The sequence below is a fragment of the Littorina saxatilis genome, linkage group LG5 (genome assembly GCF_037325665.1).
Source record: "Littorina saxatilis isolate snail1 linkage group LG5, US_GU_Lsax_2.0, whole genome shotgun sequence".
Classification (NCBI taxonomy): domain Eukaryota; kingdom Metazoa; phylum Mollusca; class Gastropoda; order Littorinimorpha; family Littorinidae; genus Littorina; species Littorina saxatilis.
Genome location: NC_090249.1, coordinates 10,146,932 through 10,160,757, shown reverse-complemented (window position 1 = coordinate 10,160,757; position 13,826 = coordinate 10,146,932). Strand labels below are relative to the sequence as shown.

The window sequence follows — 13,826 nt, the reverse complement described above, 5'->3', positions numbered from 1 at the left end:
CTACTGATTTATTCACCTCCCGTCGCGAAAGTGTTAAAACTGTATATGCCAGTTAAGGCCGTTCACTTAACCTTCAGGATCACCTTCTGGATTAAATATTTCTTTTACAGGGATCGCGTGACCGCCGCTCAAGTAAGGGTACCGTCAAAATCGACCAGACAAAAACGGAAGAGCCGAATGAAAAATCGACCAAAAATCACAATAGGCAAAACTTTGCAACTTTGACATACGAGAAGAAATTCAAACCAATTATCTACCCTGAACAGATTGTTTTGTTTTGCTACCTTACGTATTTCCCGTGCTATGCTATTCTTACTGATGCAGGTGTCGATCGCAAAAGCGGTCAAAAACGGGACTTTTTGCATCATTTTTTAGGGGTATCATGACAAAAAAGTCTGCACTTTAGCAATGACTTGGTGGATTGCTTTGAAACTTTCAGAATATTTTACCAACATACTCGAGATACTTCGAGCGAAATGATGGATTGTTACAGGTGTTTGTTAAAATGTTATGCAATTTTTCGAAAGAAGTTTTTAATCTCGTCATAGGATTGTTCCCTTGGGTCCAAAAAATTCATGACTTTGCATTCTTTAAAAAAATGATTGATACACACACTGCTAAAGTTTTATGTGCGTGTAAGCTCTGACGCAAATTTGCTGGGCCTGTAAACACGCTACATATTTAAGCGATGATTCTGGTGCCACAGCGATGCCCAGCCAAGCGTGACTGTAGCATGTTTTAAGAGGCACGCAGCGATAACAGCTGTAAGCGCGAAACAGCGTGAACGTTCCATTTTTTTCTCATGTGTTTGCATGACTAGCAAATTAACGCCAGCGGCTACACGCACATGAAACTTAGAAAGAATCTGTATCAATCATTTATCTGTAGATATGCAAAGTCATGAATTTTTTGGACACAAGTGAACAATCCTATGACAAGCTTAACAACATTTTCCAAAACATTGCGTCACATCTGGATAAATAACCGTAACGATCCAAACTTTCGCACGAAGTATCTCTAGTATGTTGGTAAAATAGTCTGAAAGTTTCAAAGCAATGCACCAAGTCATTGCTAAAATGTAGCGCTTTTTGACATGATACCCGTACAAATTGACGTAAATGATTCAGTAAAACAGCAGCAAACAATAAGTCTCAATACTCACTCTGGATCTCATCGCGAGCAGCTGTCAACTCCGCCATCTGTTTCTCCAGCTCTGACAGACGTGCCTGCACAAGGAAAAAGGAAAATGTTCTTACTATAATAACCTCTTGGTATGAAATAACAAGGCAGTTCAGAGACATCCTGCTTGCTGCTGTGCGAGCAGAGAAATTTTTTCACTCTTTATCTTCACTGCCCTGGCTGCAAAACCCCTCCACGCCGAGGTGTTTTCAGACACGTCAGACACAGGGTGAAGAGAAACATTTGAAAGCAAAATCTACCAAGGCCTACAAGTACAACATAGTTCAAGAGCTTGTGTGTGTTGTGTTGTGTTGTGTTGTGTTGTGTGTGTGTACATATATACATCTCTCTCTCTCTCTCTCTTTTCTTCCCTTGAATTCATGCTTCAGTGTCCCAATGTATAGATGTGCGTGTTGGTTTTGGTGATGCTGTTTATTGTTTTTTTTAAGAAACGGGATGTGCAGGCTGGCACGCAGACGTCAGTTCCGCAAGTCACATCTTACCCGTTTTTCATCCTTTGCCCGCTTGCCCTGCTGCATATACTCCTGTTTGATCTTGTACCCCTGCTCCTGTAGCTGTCGGAATGCCTCACGCTCCTCGCGCTCTTTGCGACCAATCTCACTGTCAGCAGAACGCACATATTACAAATATGTACACAATGTACTGAAAGGAAAAGTCAAGATCCAAACAAACTTTCATGTTTTCTGAATTTTTAGATGCGATGCTTTCTGGGTGAATGTCTGTTTTCCACTTTAAAAATCACAAAACTCACAAAAATAGGAACTGTATATAGTTATTGAGTTTTCACCTCAGATCTTATGTAACAAATGAAACTTACTGAAGTAAACAAACTGGAGAAAAAGTCATTAAGTACAGTAGTCCCTGCAATGTACGGTCCCCGGCGTGAGCGGACACATGACATGTACGGACACATTTGCTCGGCACGGAGTGTTTTCCTTCTATATTTGCCCCCCCTTAAACGGACACCTGCAAAACGTGGACGCGGACACTCATTTTCGGTCCCAACAGCAGGTCATACCTCCAATGTACGGACAGACCATCGTCAAATTTTCACCACAACAAAATCGATAACAGCTAGCAGTCCGGCTCTTGGTACAAAGATCACAGCCACAATGGCCTGATGACAGTCACTGATAACTTGAGTGCACGTGTACCCATCAGGAGGGGGGGTAGTTTTGGTCAGGAGTGGAGTACATGCGAAGATGCCAACATGAAACTGCACTGTGCTCTTTATTCTTGTCTGTTGGACGTAAACAACAGAAACCACAATCGATGAAGGTCCTGAGCGAAAGAGAGTGAAAAACCGGCCACAGTTCTCAGCATCGTGTGTCTGTGTGTAACCTCTTTCATTGAAAGATACTCTTGTTTCCCCTCAGCCTTGACCAGTGAGTCCGTTGCCTAATCTGTGAACCCTTCAGTTGTCTTGCTTTGTCAAAAGTTACAACACAGTCAACTGGTTTTGCTCTGAGTGAACAGTGCAACTGGCCTCTCTGGCCACAGCCCCAAACAGTTCATGGCTGGAGGGAGTGAGAGAGAGGGAGGGGGGGTGGAGGGGTAGCTGGCTAAACTCTGTGGGGTGTCCGGTGTCACTGCATGTCAGCAGGAAGAGCATTGGAGAGAAATAGAGAGGTGTACTCTTCCACACAATTTCCAAGCATCAGTTGTCACGGCTTGGGGTAGGCATTAGTGAGGGAGAGTGGGAGCTGTGTTATTTATGTACAGTGTATTTCCGACTGAAGAGTGAAAAGTCACTGCCATGCCACATGATCGGCATGCAGTCAATAAAGCCAGACAAGAAGAAAATAAATTACATGATTATGACATGCAGCTCTATCTGCTGCTATTTATTCAAACTGGTTTTCAAGCTTATTCTTGCAAAGCATCTGCACACGCTCCTCTGTGCTGTGTTTGTGTGGCTGCTTTCGTATGTCAGTGCATGGTGAGTGTGTTCACTGCCTTGAGGATTTATTTTATCTCTTCTTTTCAACACTTTTCATACAAATCATTTTTACAGAACGTTTAAAGAAGTATTAAGAGTTTATTGTTATTGTTTAGTAGCCACAAGAAGTGATTAGCATAGACTCAATCCTGTTGTTTGTGTGTCTCTGTGTGAGTGTATGGGGGAGGGGGTGGTGTGGTCACCCCTCCCGTGACCGGACACCTGCAATGTACGGACAGTTTTGCTATGGCCCAAGGGTGTCTGTTCATGAGAGGGACTGCTGTAGTGTAAAGACATACAACTTTAGCTTATGCATGCATATTCTGTTGCAAGATATAAACAGTAATAGCATAAAATGAAACAAGTCGCGTAAGGCGAAAATACAACATTTAGTCAAGTAGCTGTCGAACTCACAGAATGAAACTGAACGCAATGCCATTTTTCAGCAAGACCGTATACTCGTAGCATCGTCAGTCCACCGCTCATGGCAAAGGCAGTGAAATTGACAAGAAGAGCGGGGTAGTAGTTGCGCTAAGAAGGATAGCACGCTTTTCTGTACCTCTCTTTGTTTTAACTTTCTGAGCGTGTTTTTAATCCAAACATATCATATCTATATGTTTTTGGAATCAGGAACCGACAAGGAATAAGAGGAAAGTGTTTTTAAATTGATTTCGACAATTTAATTTTGATAATAATTTTTATATATTTAATTTTCAGAGCTTGTTTTTAATCCAAATATAACATATTTATATGTTTTTGGAATCAGAAAATGATGGAGAATAAGATGAACGTAAATTTGTATCGTTTTATAAAAATTTATTTTTTTTTTTTACAATTTTCAGATTTTTAATGACCAAAGTCATTAATTAATTTTTAAGCCACCAAGCTGAAATGCAATACCGAAGTCCGGACTTCGTCGAACATTACTTGACCAAAATTTCAACCAATTTGGTTGAAAAATGAGGGCGTGACAGTGCCGCCTCAACTTTCACGAAAAGCCGGATATGACGTCATCAAAGACATTTATCAAAAAAATGAACAAAACGTTCGGGGATTTCATACCCAGGAACTCTCATGTCAAATTTCATAAAGATCGGTCCAGTAGTTTAGTCTGAATCGCTCTACACACACACACACAGACAGACAGACACACACACGCACGCACATACACCACGACCCTCGTCTCGATTCCCCCCTCTACGTTAAAACATTTAGTCAAAACTTGACTAAATGTAAAAAGAAGAAGGGAATACATACTCGCAAGTGTTGCCACACTTAATCTTTTCATCAAACTCATCGCTCCCATCACAGCAATCTGGAGACAAAAAAACACAAAACCATTACATCTATAATGAAATTCCAGATAATCAGTTGTAAACCTAATTTAACATTTCTAATCTAACAAACACTTGACCCCTGGTATGGTAACTGAAACTGTGAACGTTCAAACCGTCAGCAACTATGTAGTTTAATCAAATATGCTGTTAAAATATGATTTGGAGAACAACAAAAGCAGCAATATCAATCGTGTTTGATAGTGCTGCTTTTGCTGTTCTTCAAATCATATGCTCTAAAGTCTAATGTCTCAAATGTTTAGTCAAAAAACCAGTTTTAGATATTTTTCACTTTTGTTGAACTCATTCATAACCAGGGTCCCCACTGGTTTTTAGAAACAAAATTCCATGACTTTTCCATGACTTTCCATGAGCCTCAATAACATTTTCCATGACTAGATCCACAGGTCGCCATTTCCGAACACGCAAATTTTTTACATCTTGTCACTGCCAGTTTTGACACTGGCTTGCTTTGCACTGAATTTGAGTCAGTTTCTACGCTCTCTTCGACAAGCAAGTCAAGCATTTGCTACGCAGTCAGATTATCGTTAATGTTTGCTGGTCCTGTCATTTCACTAAACTGGACCAGCCACTGTTTGTATCCATCTGCACTTTCGTAAATTCCGTTTCGTAACCGTCACTGTGACTTGACGAACTGTCATTTTTTTCACCGCGATACACAGTTCATTGCGAAGATCTTCCTTGGTAATTCGTTCCAATTCCGCATACTTTTTGTTGTCAAGAAACAACTCGAAAGAAAGTTTCAAACTCATCATCCTCCATCTTGCTTGTCGGGGGGATGGGCGACGAAAATAGCCGCTGGCGTGCTAAAGGTTAATTTTTATTTTCTTTCTTATTTTTTGTTAAATTCCATGACTTTCCATGACTTGAATTGAAATTCCATGACTTTCCAGGCCTGGAAAATTAAAAATCAAATTCCATGACTTTCCAGGTTTTCCATGACCTGTACGAACCCTGCATAACACTACTAACAGTCAGCTAGGTTTATCATCAGACAGGGTATTACATCCACTGACTGGATAACAAGAACACCAACTAATAGTAATACATGCCATAACTTACCACAAATGCCATCATTCACTCTGGAAGAAATAATGTAGCTGCCACGATGACCTCGGTTTTCACAAAAGAAAAACCCATTGGCACACGCAGAGGTTCCTGGGTGAAAAAAAGAGCAACATTATTCCTTCACATTCACCATATAGATTCAGTCACACTACTCATAAATTTGTATACAGTTGAAAGCTGTGTTTCCATATAGCGACGTGACGGCGGCACAAGGGTTGCGTAATAGTGTAGCAATTTGTCTGAAAACGTAGCATGCTACACCAAAAAGGTAGCAGTTGGCAGCTCTGCATGTCTCTGTTGCAGACATTACTCCTCAAAACTGACTTATTCTAAGACACAATTATATACCAGACATTCGTTTAGCATTTGGTTGAACTGTCAACAACCCTTCCTGCAAAAGCTAATATAAAACCAGAACTAATAAAACACTAATTGAAAGGAAAATGATTATCACCATTAGTACTGGTCACTACTATGAATGACTTACCTGGTTCATCAGTGCCATCTTTGCAGTCACAGTAATCATCATTGACAAACTCCCATGGCACAGTCTCTCCTGATGTCAGACATTTGAAGTCTTTTCCAGGTTGGTAGAACGAGGCCTCTGAAATCAAGAAAAATGTAAATTAAAATACGAAGAATGAAACTGAAAGAATGGACTAAAACAAGTTGAAATAATTTATCCTGGTCAGCAGTATCACAAGTGTTGTTCCCAGGGTCACAACCGTCGAGCGCTGAAGAAGTTCCAGGGGGTTAGGTCATTGACGCATACATTTTTGATCTGATTGGCCTGACACCTGGCTGGTTGACCGTCCGATAATTTTGACAGGTAGAAGGTCTTCTGACTATCATAAATCTAATGATCTGAGGTACCTCAGCCCCATGAACCGATGAAATTATATTTCCTGTGCCTGTGGTTCACTGACCTTCGCTGAGCCAGTGAGCACCGTTTGCATTGACTTTTGGAGACTGCAAGCGGCGAATTGTAACATGAGGAGAACCAGGGTGGGAGGGGCCGAGAAAAACAACTTGTTTTGGGGGGTTCAGGTTTTATTTGATCGGTGTTTTCCCCTTGTGAAAGTCCATGTAAGAAGTATAATGAATATTACTTTGTTCCATTGTACATGTCTGGATGTTTGTCTCTAACGGTTTGCTTCTGATATCTTCGTTCGTACTCTTCTGCCGGCGTCAAACATTGTTTTGCGTTCTTTCTGTTTTTCATGAAATTACATGTGCGAAGTACGGATATAATTTTTCTTTACCTGTTTGTTTGTTCGCTTGTCTTTTCTGTAGGTATTGATTGGTAGTGTACGTTCTACAAGTAAAATATCTACAATCGTGCTGGTTTTTTTTTATATTATTTTTTTATAAACTTTTACGGTATTGAGCTTGCCATTTTTGCCAGTCGCCTGATCGTGCCACATTGTGCTTGGAGTGCGTGTGCAGCCTGTAACATGCGTCACGAGAATGAAAAGTGAGGATGTTGAGATTGAGGCCAGTATGAATGTTAAGCGTGCAAAAGAGAAGGGAATGATATGTGTCTGTCATGTTATGATGTTTTTAGCCCATGAAGTGAGTTGCGAAACTAAGAGGGTGTCTCCGTATGTTTCCAGTTCGAGAGAGAGAGAATTTCCATGAGACTGAATATGTTTATTATGAAAGCTTGTTGTTATCTATTGATGTGGTATTCGTGTATTATAATCACTGGTTCATAACGTGCCCTAATATTTTTCATGAAAGGTACATATTATGAATAAGGTTACAGTTGCCTCAATGAATTGTCGAGGCCTTAGGGACGGACAGCCCACACATAAGTACATGTAGATCTGACACAAACCTGACCACACAGTTACGCCTATCCAAATGCGCGTTGCAAAATGTGCGTTTTGAATCTTCTTTTTTCTCTGGCGGTACTGACAATATCGTTATTGAAACAACCCCAGTGCACTAAGGGATTTATAGAGCAAATCTCGAAATAATTATTGAACTCAGCGCTTCGTTCAATAATGAATTTTCTCGATTTGCTCTATAAATCCCTTAGTGCACTGGGATGTCTCAATAACTTAAATAATAAAACTCTGAAAGTGAAATTCCATCCCCCGCAAAATATCGCCACACGCAGACCGTTTGTAATTCTATCCACGTAATTTTAAAAAATCACAATAAACAATTGTAATGATCGCATAAAATGTGGACACAAATCGCTGCCAACGCGGTCGTCAGAACCCAACCCCGTTCTGCAAAATTCTTTAATAAATAATACTCAAATAGCTTTGATTTTGAGTTATGGTCCCATCGCGATATTTTACAATGCTAAGAATGACAACCTGACAATTTTCTTCGGCCCATACTTACTTGCCGAAGACACACCCCTGGGACGTTCTGCAGCCTGAGCAAAGAAGCTAAGAGATAAAATCAGCAGTAATTTGTAAAACATTTTCCTGTGTTTTTCACGTCGGCATTCGGCTCCTCTCGTCTGCTGCCACGCTTCCGATCACGTGGTCTGTGATTGTGACAAAAGGGACTCCGACATAGCACTGTTGGGCGCAAAGTAAGAATCCGGGGCAGAGTTAGAATAATCGAGATTTCCCGAAACCTCATTTGATTTCCAACAAAGCGCCGCATTTCCAGAAACGAGCTGCCTCGTTCTAGAAATGGCAACCCTTCGACTGGCACAAAAAAGTATACCCTTTTCACAGGTCATGAATAAGGTATATGAAAAAGGGGAAGTCTTGAATTGGGGCGGGTGTGGGGGTACACTGTGTAACAATTCTCTCAGACACTCAGCGCATGCAGCTAGCTAGTTATTGCTGCTGTCTCGATCTATTTTGAACACAATGATTTTTTTTCTCAGAGTAGAGTGTTAGTTTGTTACAACAGGCTGAAATCATCTTTAATTTGAATCAACATGTTGCACTGAACAATCAATCGCATCAATATAGCGCACACACTTGCACATTACGTTTCAAGAGCCTAGATTACCATGCAGTGACAAGAGCCTACTCAGTAAAGGGACGTAATGCTGTCTCTGCAGCCCAGAGAGACTGGCTGTGTGAGTTTAATATATAATCAGTTAAGACTGAGTAAAAAATTATTACAATCGATAGTTACCAGTGAAAAGTTATATCGGAACACTCTTGTTGTGTTTTTGTTGTTGTAAAATGTAAGATCTGAAACGTGAAAAATTACGTAAAATTGGTGCGTTTTGGTAGAGTGGGATGGGTCGTTGAACTGTGTTGTTACAGCCCGCCGAAGTTATCAAAAGTGTTTTTGCTTTTTGTAATTCGGTTGGTCATATTTGGTGCGTTATACAATGCATCTGCCGCTTTTTCAAGACTAAGCATTGATCACTTTAAAACACAAGGATCATCATAGGCCATCATGACTTGTATCATTTTACATCGCATTCTAAGAAAGAGCAGAATTCTCACTATGCGCGCGGTACATTTCTAGAAATGCGTAGCGCAAAGTTGGAATTCCTACAATGGCGGCCATTGTTGGAATTCCAACAAAGCGCAGGTCATTTCCGGAAAAGCGCCGATGACGAGATGGGTCGCAACACTACGGAGGGAGGGGCAAATCTGAAATCATGACAACTCGGCTCGGTATCCTTAGCGGATTATGACTTTATTCAGTTATTCTGCAGAAAAACAGAAATGCTGGAGAAAAACTTGGGTTTTTTTTTGGCAGCATTTCTGCATAATGTCATCTTTCGCGAGAGCAACGTTTTTTTCTGCAGTAAAACAGTTTTACTGCAGTAAAATTGAAATCAAGAATGCTGCAGTAAAACGATGATGTTGTTTTACTGGAGAAAAACTGTTTACACTTTTTCTTCAGCATTTTGGCATCATATTCAGTTCTTCTTCTTCTTCTTCTCTCCGTTGGGACCGGGTTTATTTGATAAACGTAAGTGGTCCCGCGTTGATGTCACTTGTCGATTCCGGATGCGGTGTGTGCCTCTTGGAATCGGGATGACAATTTAAAACAAGTCGCGTAAGGCGAAAATACAATATTTAGTCAAGTAGCTGTCGAACTCACAGAATGAAACTGAACGCAATGCCATTTTTCAGCAAGACCGTATACTCGTAGCATCGTCAGTCCACCGCTCATGGCAAAGGCAGTGAAATTGCCAAGAAGAGCGGGGTAGTAGTTGCGCTAAGAAGGATAGCACGCTTTTCTGTACCTCTCTTCGTTTTAACTTTCTGAGCGTGTTTTTAATCCAAACATATCATATCTATATGTTTTTGGAATCAGGAACCGACAAGGAATAAGATGAAATTGTTTTTAAATTGATTTGGATAATTTAATTTTGATAATAATTTTTATATATTTAATTTTCAGAGCTTGTTTTTAATCCAAATATAACATATTTATATGTTTTTGGAATCAGCAAATGATGGAGAATAAGATAAACGTAAATTTGGATCGTTTTATGAAAGAAATATTTTTTTTACAATTTTCAGATTTTTAATGACCAAAGTCATTAATTAATTTTTAAGCCACCAAGCTGAAATGCAATACCAAACCCCGGGCTTCGTCGAAGATTACTTGACCAAAATTTCAACCAATTTGGTTGAAAAACGAGGGCGTGACAGTGCCGCCTCAACTTTCACGAAAAGCCGGATATGACGTCATCAAAGACATTTATCAAAAAAATGAAAAAAACGAATGGGTATATCAATCCCAGGAACTCTCATGTCAAATTTCATAAAGATCGGTCCAGTAGTTTGGTCTGAATCGCTCTACACGCACGCACGCACACACACACACACACACACACATACACACACACATACACCACGACCCTCGTTTCTATTCCCCCTCGATGTTAAAATATTTAGTCAAAACTTGACTAAATATAAAAACCAGCACTGAGAAAGGGCAGGAACTGGATAGGTTGGGAGGCGTTTAAAACTATGTGCAGGGGTTGAGGGATTAGGGGTTGCCCACTGGCGGCTGCAGGGGTCTGCTACCGCGGAGACGTGAGCGGAACGACTCGAGGCTTGGGGCTGATGTCGTCGTCGTGGGAAGATGGTTCCAGTTGGAGATAGTCCGTTGGAAAAAGGTGTTTATTCTGCAGAAAAACAGAAATGCTGGAGAAAAACTGTCTTTTCTGCAGCATTTCTGCATAATGTCATCGTTCGCCGAAGCAACGGGGTTTTCTGGAGCAAAACATTTTACTGCAGTAAAATTGAAATCAAGAATGCTGCAGTAAAACGGTGGTGTTGTTTTACTGCAGAAAACCTGTTTACTCTTTTTCTGCAACAGTTTGTACTGGCTCTTGGCGGATTATGACATTATTCAGTTATTCTGGAGAAAAACCGAAATGCTGGAGAAAACTGACTGTCTTCCACCACCATTCTCACTGTCGTTCCGGCGCCGATCTGGCACCACGATTCTCATTCTAAAATTTCTACTCCACTAGAGCACCACCGCTCTCTAGCTCCACCACTCTCAGGCGGCTCACTCTAGCACCGTTCTGGCACCACCACTCCGGCTCCATTTCGGTACATTCACACCACCATTCTCACTCTTTCACGTGACCACTCAGTCTCACTCTAGCACCGAGCTGGCGCCACCATTCTCATTCCATCATCTCCACTGACTCGCACTCTGGAACCACCACTATCCCCCTGGCACCGGTCTGACACCACTATTCTCACCGTCTCACTCTGGCACCACGACTGTCGCTCAGTCTTGCATCGGCCTGGCGCTACCATTCTCACGGCTCTGGCTCCACCACTTCTGATTACTCTGTCTCTGACAACGGCCGGTCTGGCCGGCACCACCATCCTCATTCTCATTCTCAGTCTGGCGCCACCACTATCCAGGGCCGGACCCAGGGGGGGGGGGGGGGGGGGCGGTTCCAGGGGTTCTGGAACCCCACCCCTGGAAAAAGCATGTACCTTGCTTTGAGTGTTTGGTTTTTTTTTTACTAGTTTTAGCACCAAAACAATGCTGCTCTTAACCCTCAAAACAAGGCCCAGAATGCACCAGATTGCACAGATTTTAACCGTTTTTCAAACTGAATTTTCCGGGGGAGCATGCCCCCGGACCCCCCTAGTTCGCGAGCAGGCGCGCGCTTGTGGCTTCGCCACTTCGCTGATTCCCCCCCCCCCCCCCCCAAAAAAAAAAAAGGAGGAACCCCCCCCCCCCTCCCCTTACAACTCATTTGGTCCGGCCCTGCTATCCCGCCGCATCACCGGGCACCGGCCACAGGCACACACACACACACACACACGGCACACACACATCAGAAGCTGGTACCAGTCTTGCAACGGTCGGGACACACACGTACAGACACACAAACACGCACAGAAATATTGACGGGAGTGGGACTATTGGAACCCACGCCGTGACTGACTTGGGCGTTGACTGTGTTTGAATACTGTCGCTCTTATCCCCGCGGCCACTGTGCTCGCTTGAAAGTCTGAGGAAAATGTGTAATTTTTTTAGCCGCCTTATGTAAATAAAGTTGGCTCGAAATGGTTTCGCTCTGTCAGTCTGTTTGTTCGTTTGTCCCACTAGAGTTTAGACTTGTATCTCTGGCACTCTGGGGTCAATTGAGCTCAAATTTGGTGAGTAGCTTGGAATTGTTTGGCGTCGGGTGTGTGCAAAATATTAGGTTCCTAACTTTAGTCAAACTGGAGATATTACCTTTACACATTTTACCCACCTGGGCCGGCCAGGGGAAAAAGAAGCCATAAGGCGGCTCAATTAAAGGTTTGACATGAGGACGGATGCGCTTCTCGACCTAACACTTGACGTCGAAGAAATGTGCTAGTGAGACCTAGCTGGGGACCTTTATACACGAAGCATGGGAGCTTTTACAAAGCATGGGTGTGTACACTAGTCCGCAGATAACTTTTTTTTTATGATTTGTTTCAGTTGTTGTCAAAGACGTGTTCAATTAAAAGTGTACGTCAACGCGTACGTCTGGGGGTTGAAACATCTTAAATAATAGGACACGAACGTGACGAATAACGGGAATTTCCGATTTCTGATGGGAGCACAAATCATGTCTTGCTCGAACAATACTCATGCAAAACTCATCATTTTCAAAATTAAATTTGACAAATGGTATTCAACAATGTCTATCATATGGTTTTAGAAACAAAGATTTCGTTTTAATGCAAAAAAATATCCTTTTGGGTGGAATATTAAAGCCGGCGCACCGCACGAAGGAAGGGAGATAAACGCGCAAAACATTGGAAATTGTACTTAAAATGCAGTATGACAATTTATTTTTAAATTTGTATCTGTATATACAGTTATAATGTATTAAGTTTGATGTGATAGTTCTTTGATTATAATGTTTTCTGTTCTTGTTGACCCTATATTAGGGCGAGGGCTGGATGTAAAAAAGCAATATTCTTGCTTATCTATTACCCTCGATAATAAAGATTTTGTCTTGTCTTGTCTTTCTCTTTCTCTCTCTCTCTCTCTCTCTCTCTCTCTCTCTCTCTCTCTCTCTCTCTCTCTCTCTCTCTCTCTCTCTCTCTCTCTCTCAGTATGGCTTGAAACAGTTTAGCGTGACTTAGAATCCGACCCGGGTAGGTCACAGGTCAACTGTTTGTGCAGACTCAGAGACGGTATCCATGTCCTACCCCCGTGTCACCACGGCCACGGGCCTGCGATCTTGATCCCGTTAAGGTCAATGCTTGTGGGTTTTTTTAATATAAGTGTTACAGCATGAGCGAATGTTCACGAAAGACAAAATAAACAAGTGTTGACCTTAACGGGGTCAAGAAGCCGGCCTTGGTAATATGGGGGTGGGACACGGAGACAGACAGACAGACAGACAGACAGAAAGACAGACAGAGGAAGGGGGATTTTTTAGTTTTAAATGAATAAATTATTAAAACAATTTTTTTGAAAGTAAATAAATAAATTTGAGAAAGAATTAATAAAAAAAATTAAATTAATAAATTAATAAATAATTATAAAAAAAATTGACCGAGCTCTTTACACGTGGTGACATGGTAGACAAACAAACACCTGAAACCCGGACAAACAGGCAGAGCAAATCCAGTAAGCACCCTTTACAAGGCGGCTTAATAATCCAACGCATGTTCGCATGCTGTCAGTGATAGAACGAGACCCGAAGGGAAGTAACTCATTACCGCCTCTTTCCCAAGTAAATGACGTACACACTTTTGCGTCACTTAACCTTCACAGTACCAATGATATTACTCATGAACGGCCCATACTTTCTAAGGAAATATTCAACATAAAAAGTATCCTTCTACACAACCCACGCCATC

The 13,826-nt window shown here is 41.7% G+C and overlaps 1 protein-coding gene across 2 annotated transcripts in view; it reads right to left on the bottom strand.

Annotated features, from left to right (window-relative positions):
• LOC138966266 (glucosidase 2 subunit beta-like) overlaps nucleotides 1-8,075 on the bottom strand; it is a 42,865-nt gene extending 34,790 nt beyond the window's left edge. For both annotated transcript variants that reach the window (XM_070338419.1, XM_070338420.1), the window contains exons 1-6: nucleotides 7,918-8,075; nucleotides 6,050-6,166; nucleotides 5,557-5,652; nucleotides 4,397-4,454; nucleotides 1,683-1,800; nucleotides 1,163-1,226 (exon numbers count right to left, since the gene is read on the bottom strand). In XM_070338419.1, coding sequence (XP_070194520.1) covers nucleotides 1,163-1,226; nucleotides 1,683-1,800; nucleotides 4,397-4,454; nucleotides 5,557-5,652; nucleotides 6,050-6,166; nucleotides 7,918-7,999 — 535 coding nt within the window. In that variant the 5' untranslated portion in view covers nucleotides 8,000-8,075. The remainder of the gene's footprint in view (nucleotides 1-1,162; nucleotides 1,227-1,682; nucleotides 1,801-4,396; nucleotides 4,455-5,556; nucleotides 5,653-6,049; nucleotides 6,167-7,917) is intronic.
• Nucleotides 8,076-13,826: the final 5,751 nt, after the last annotated feature.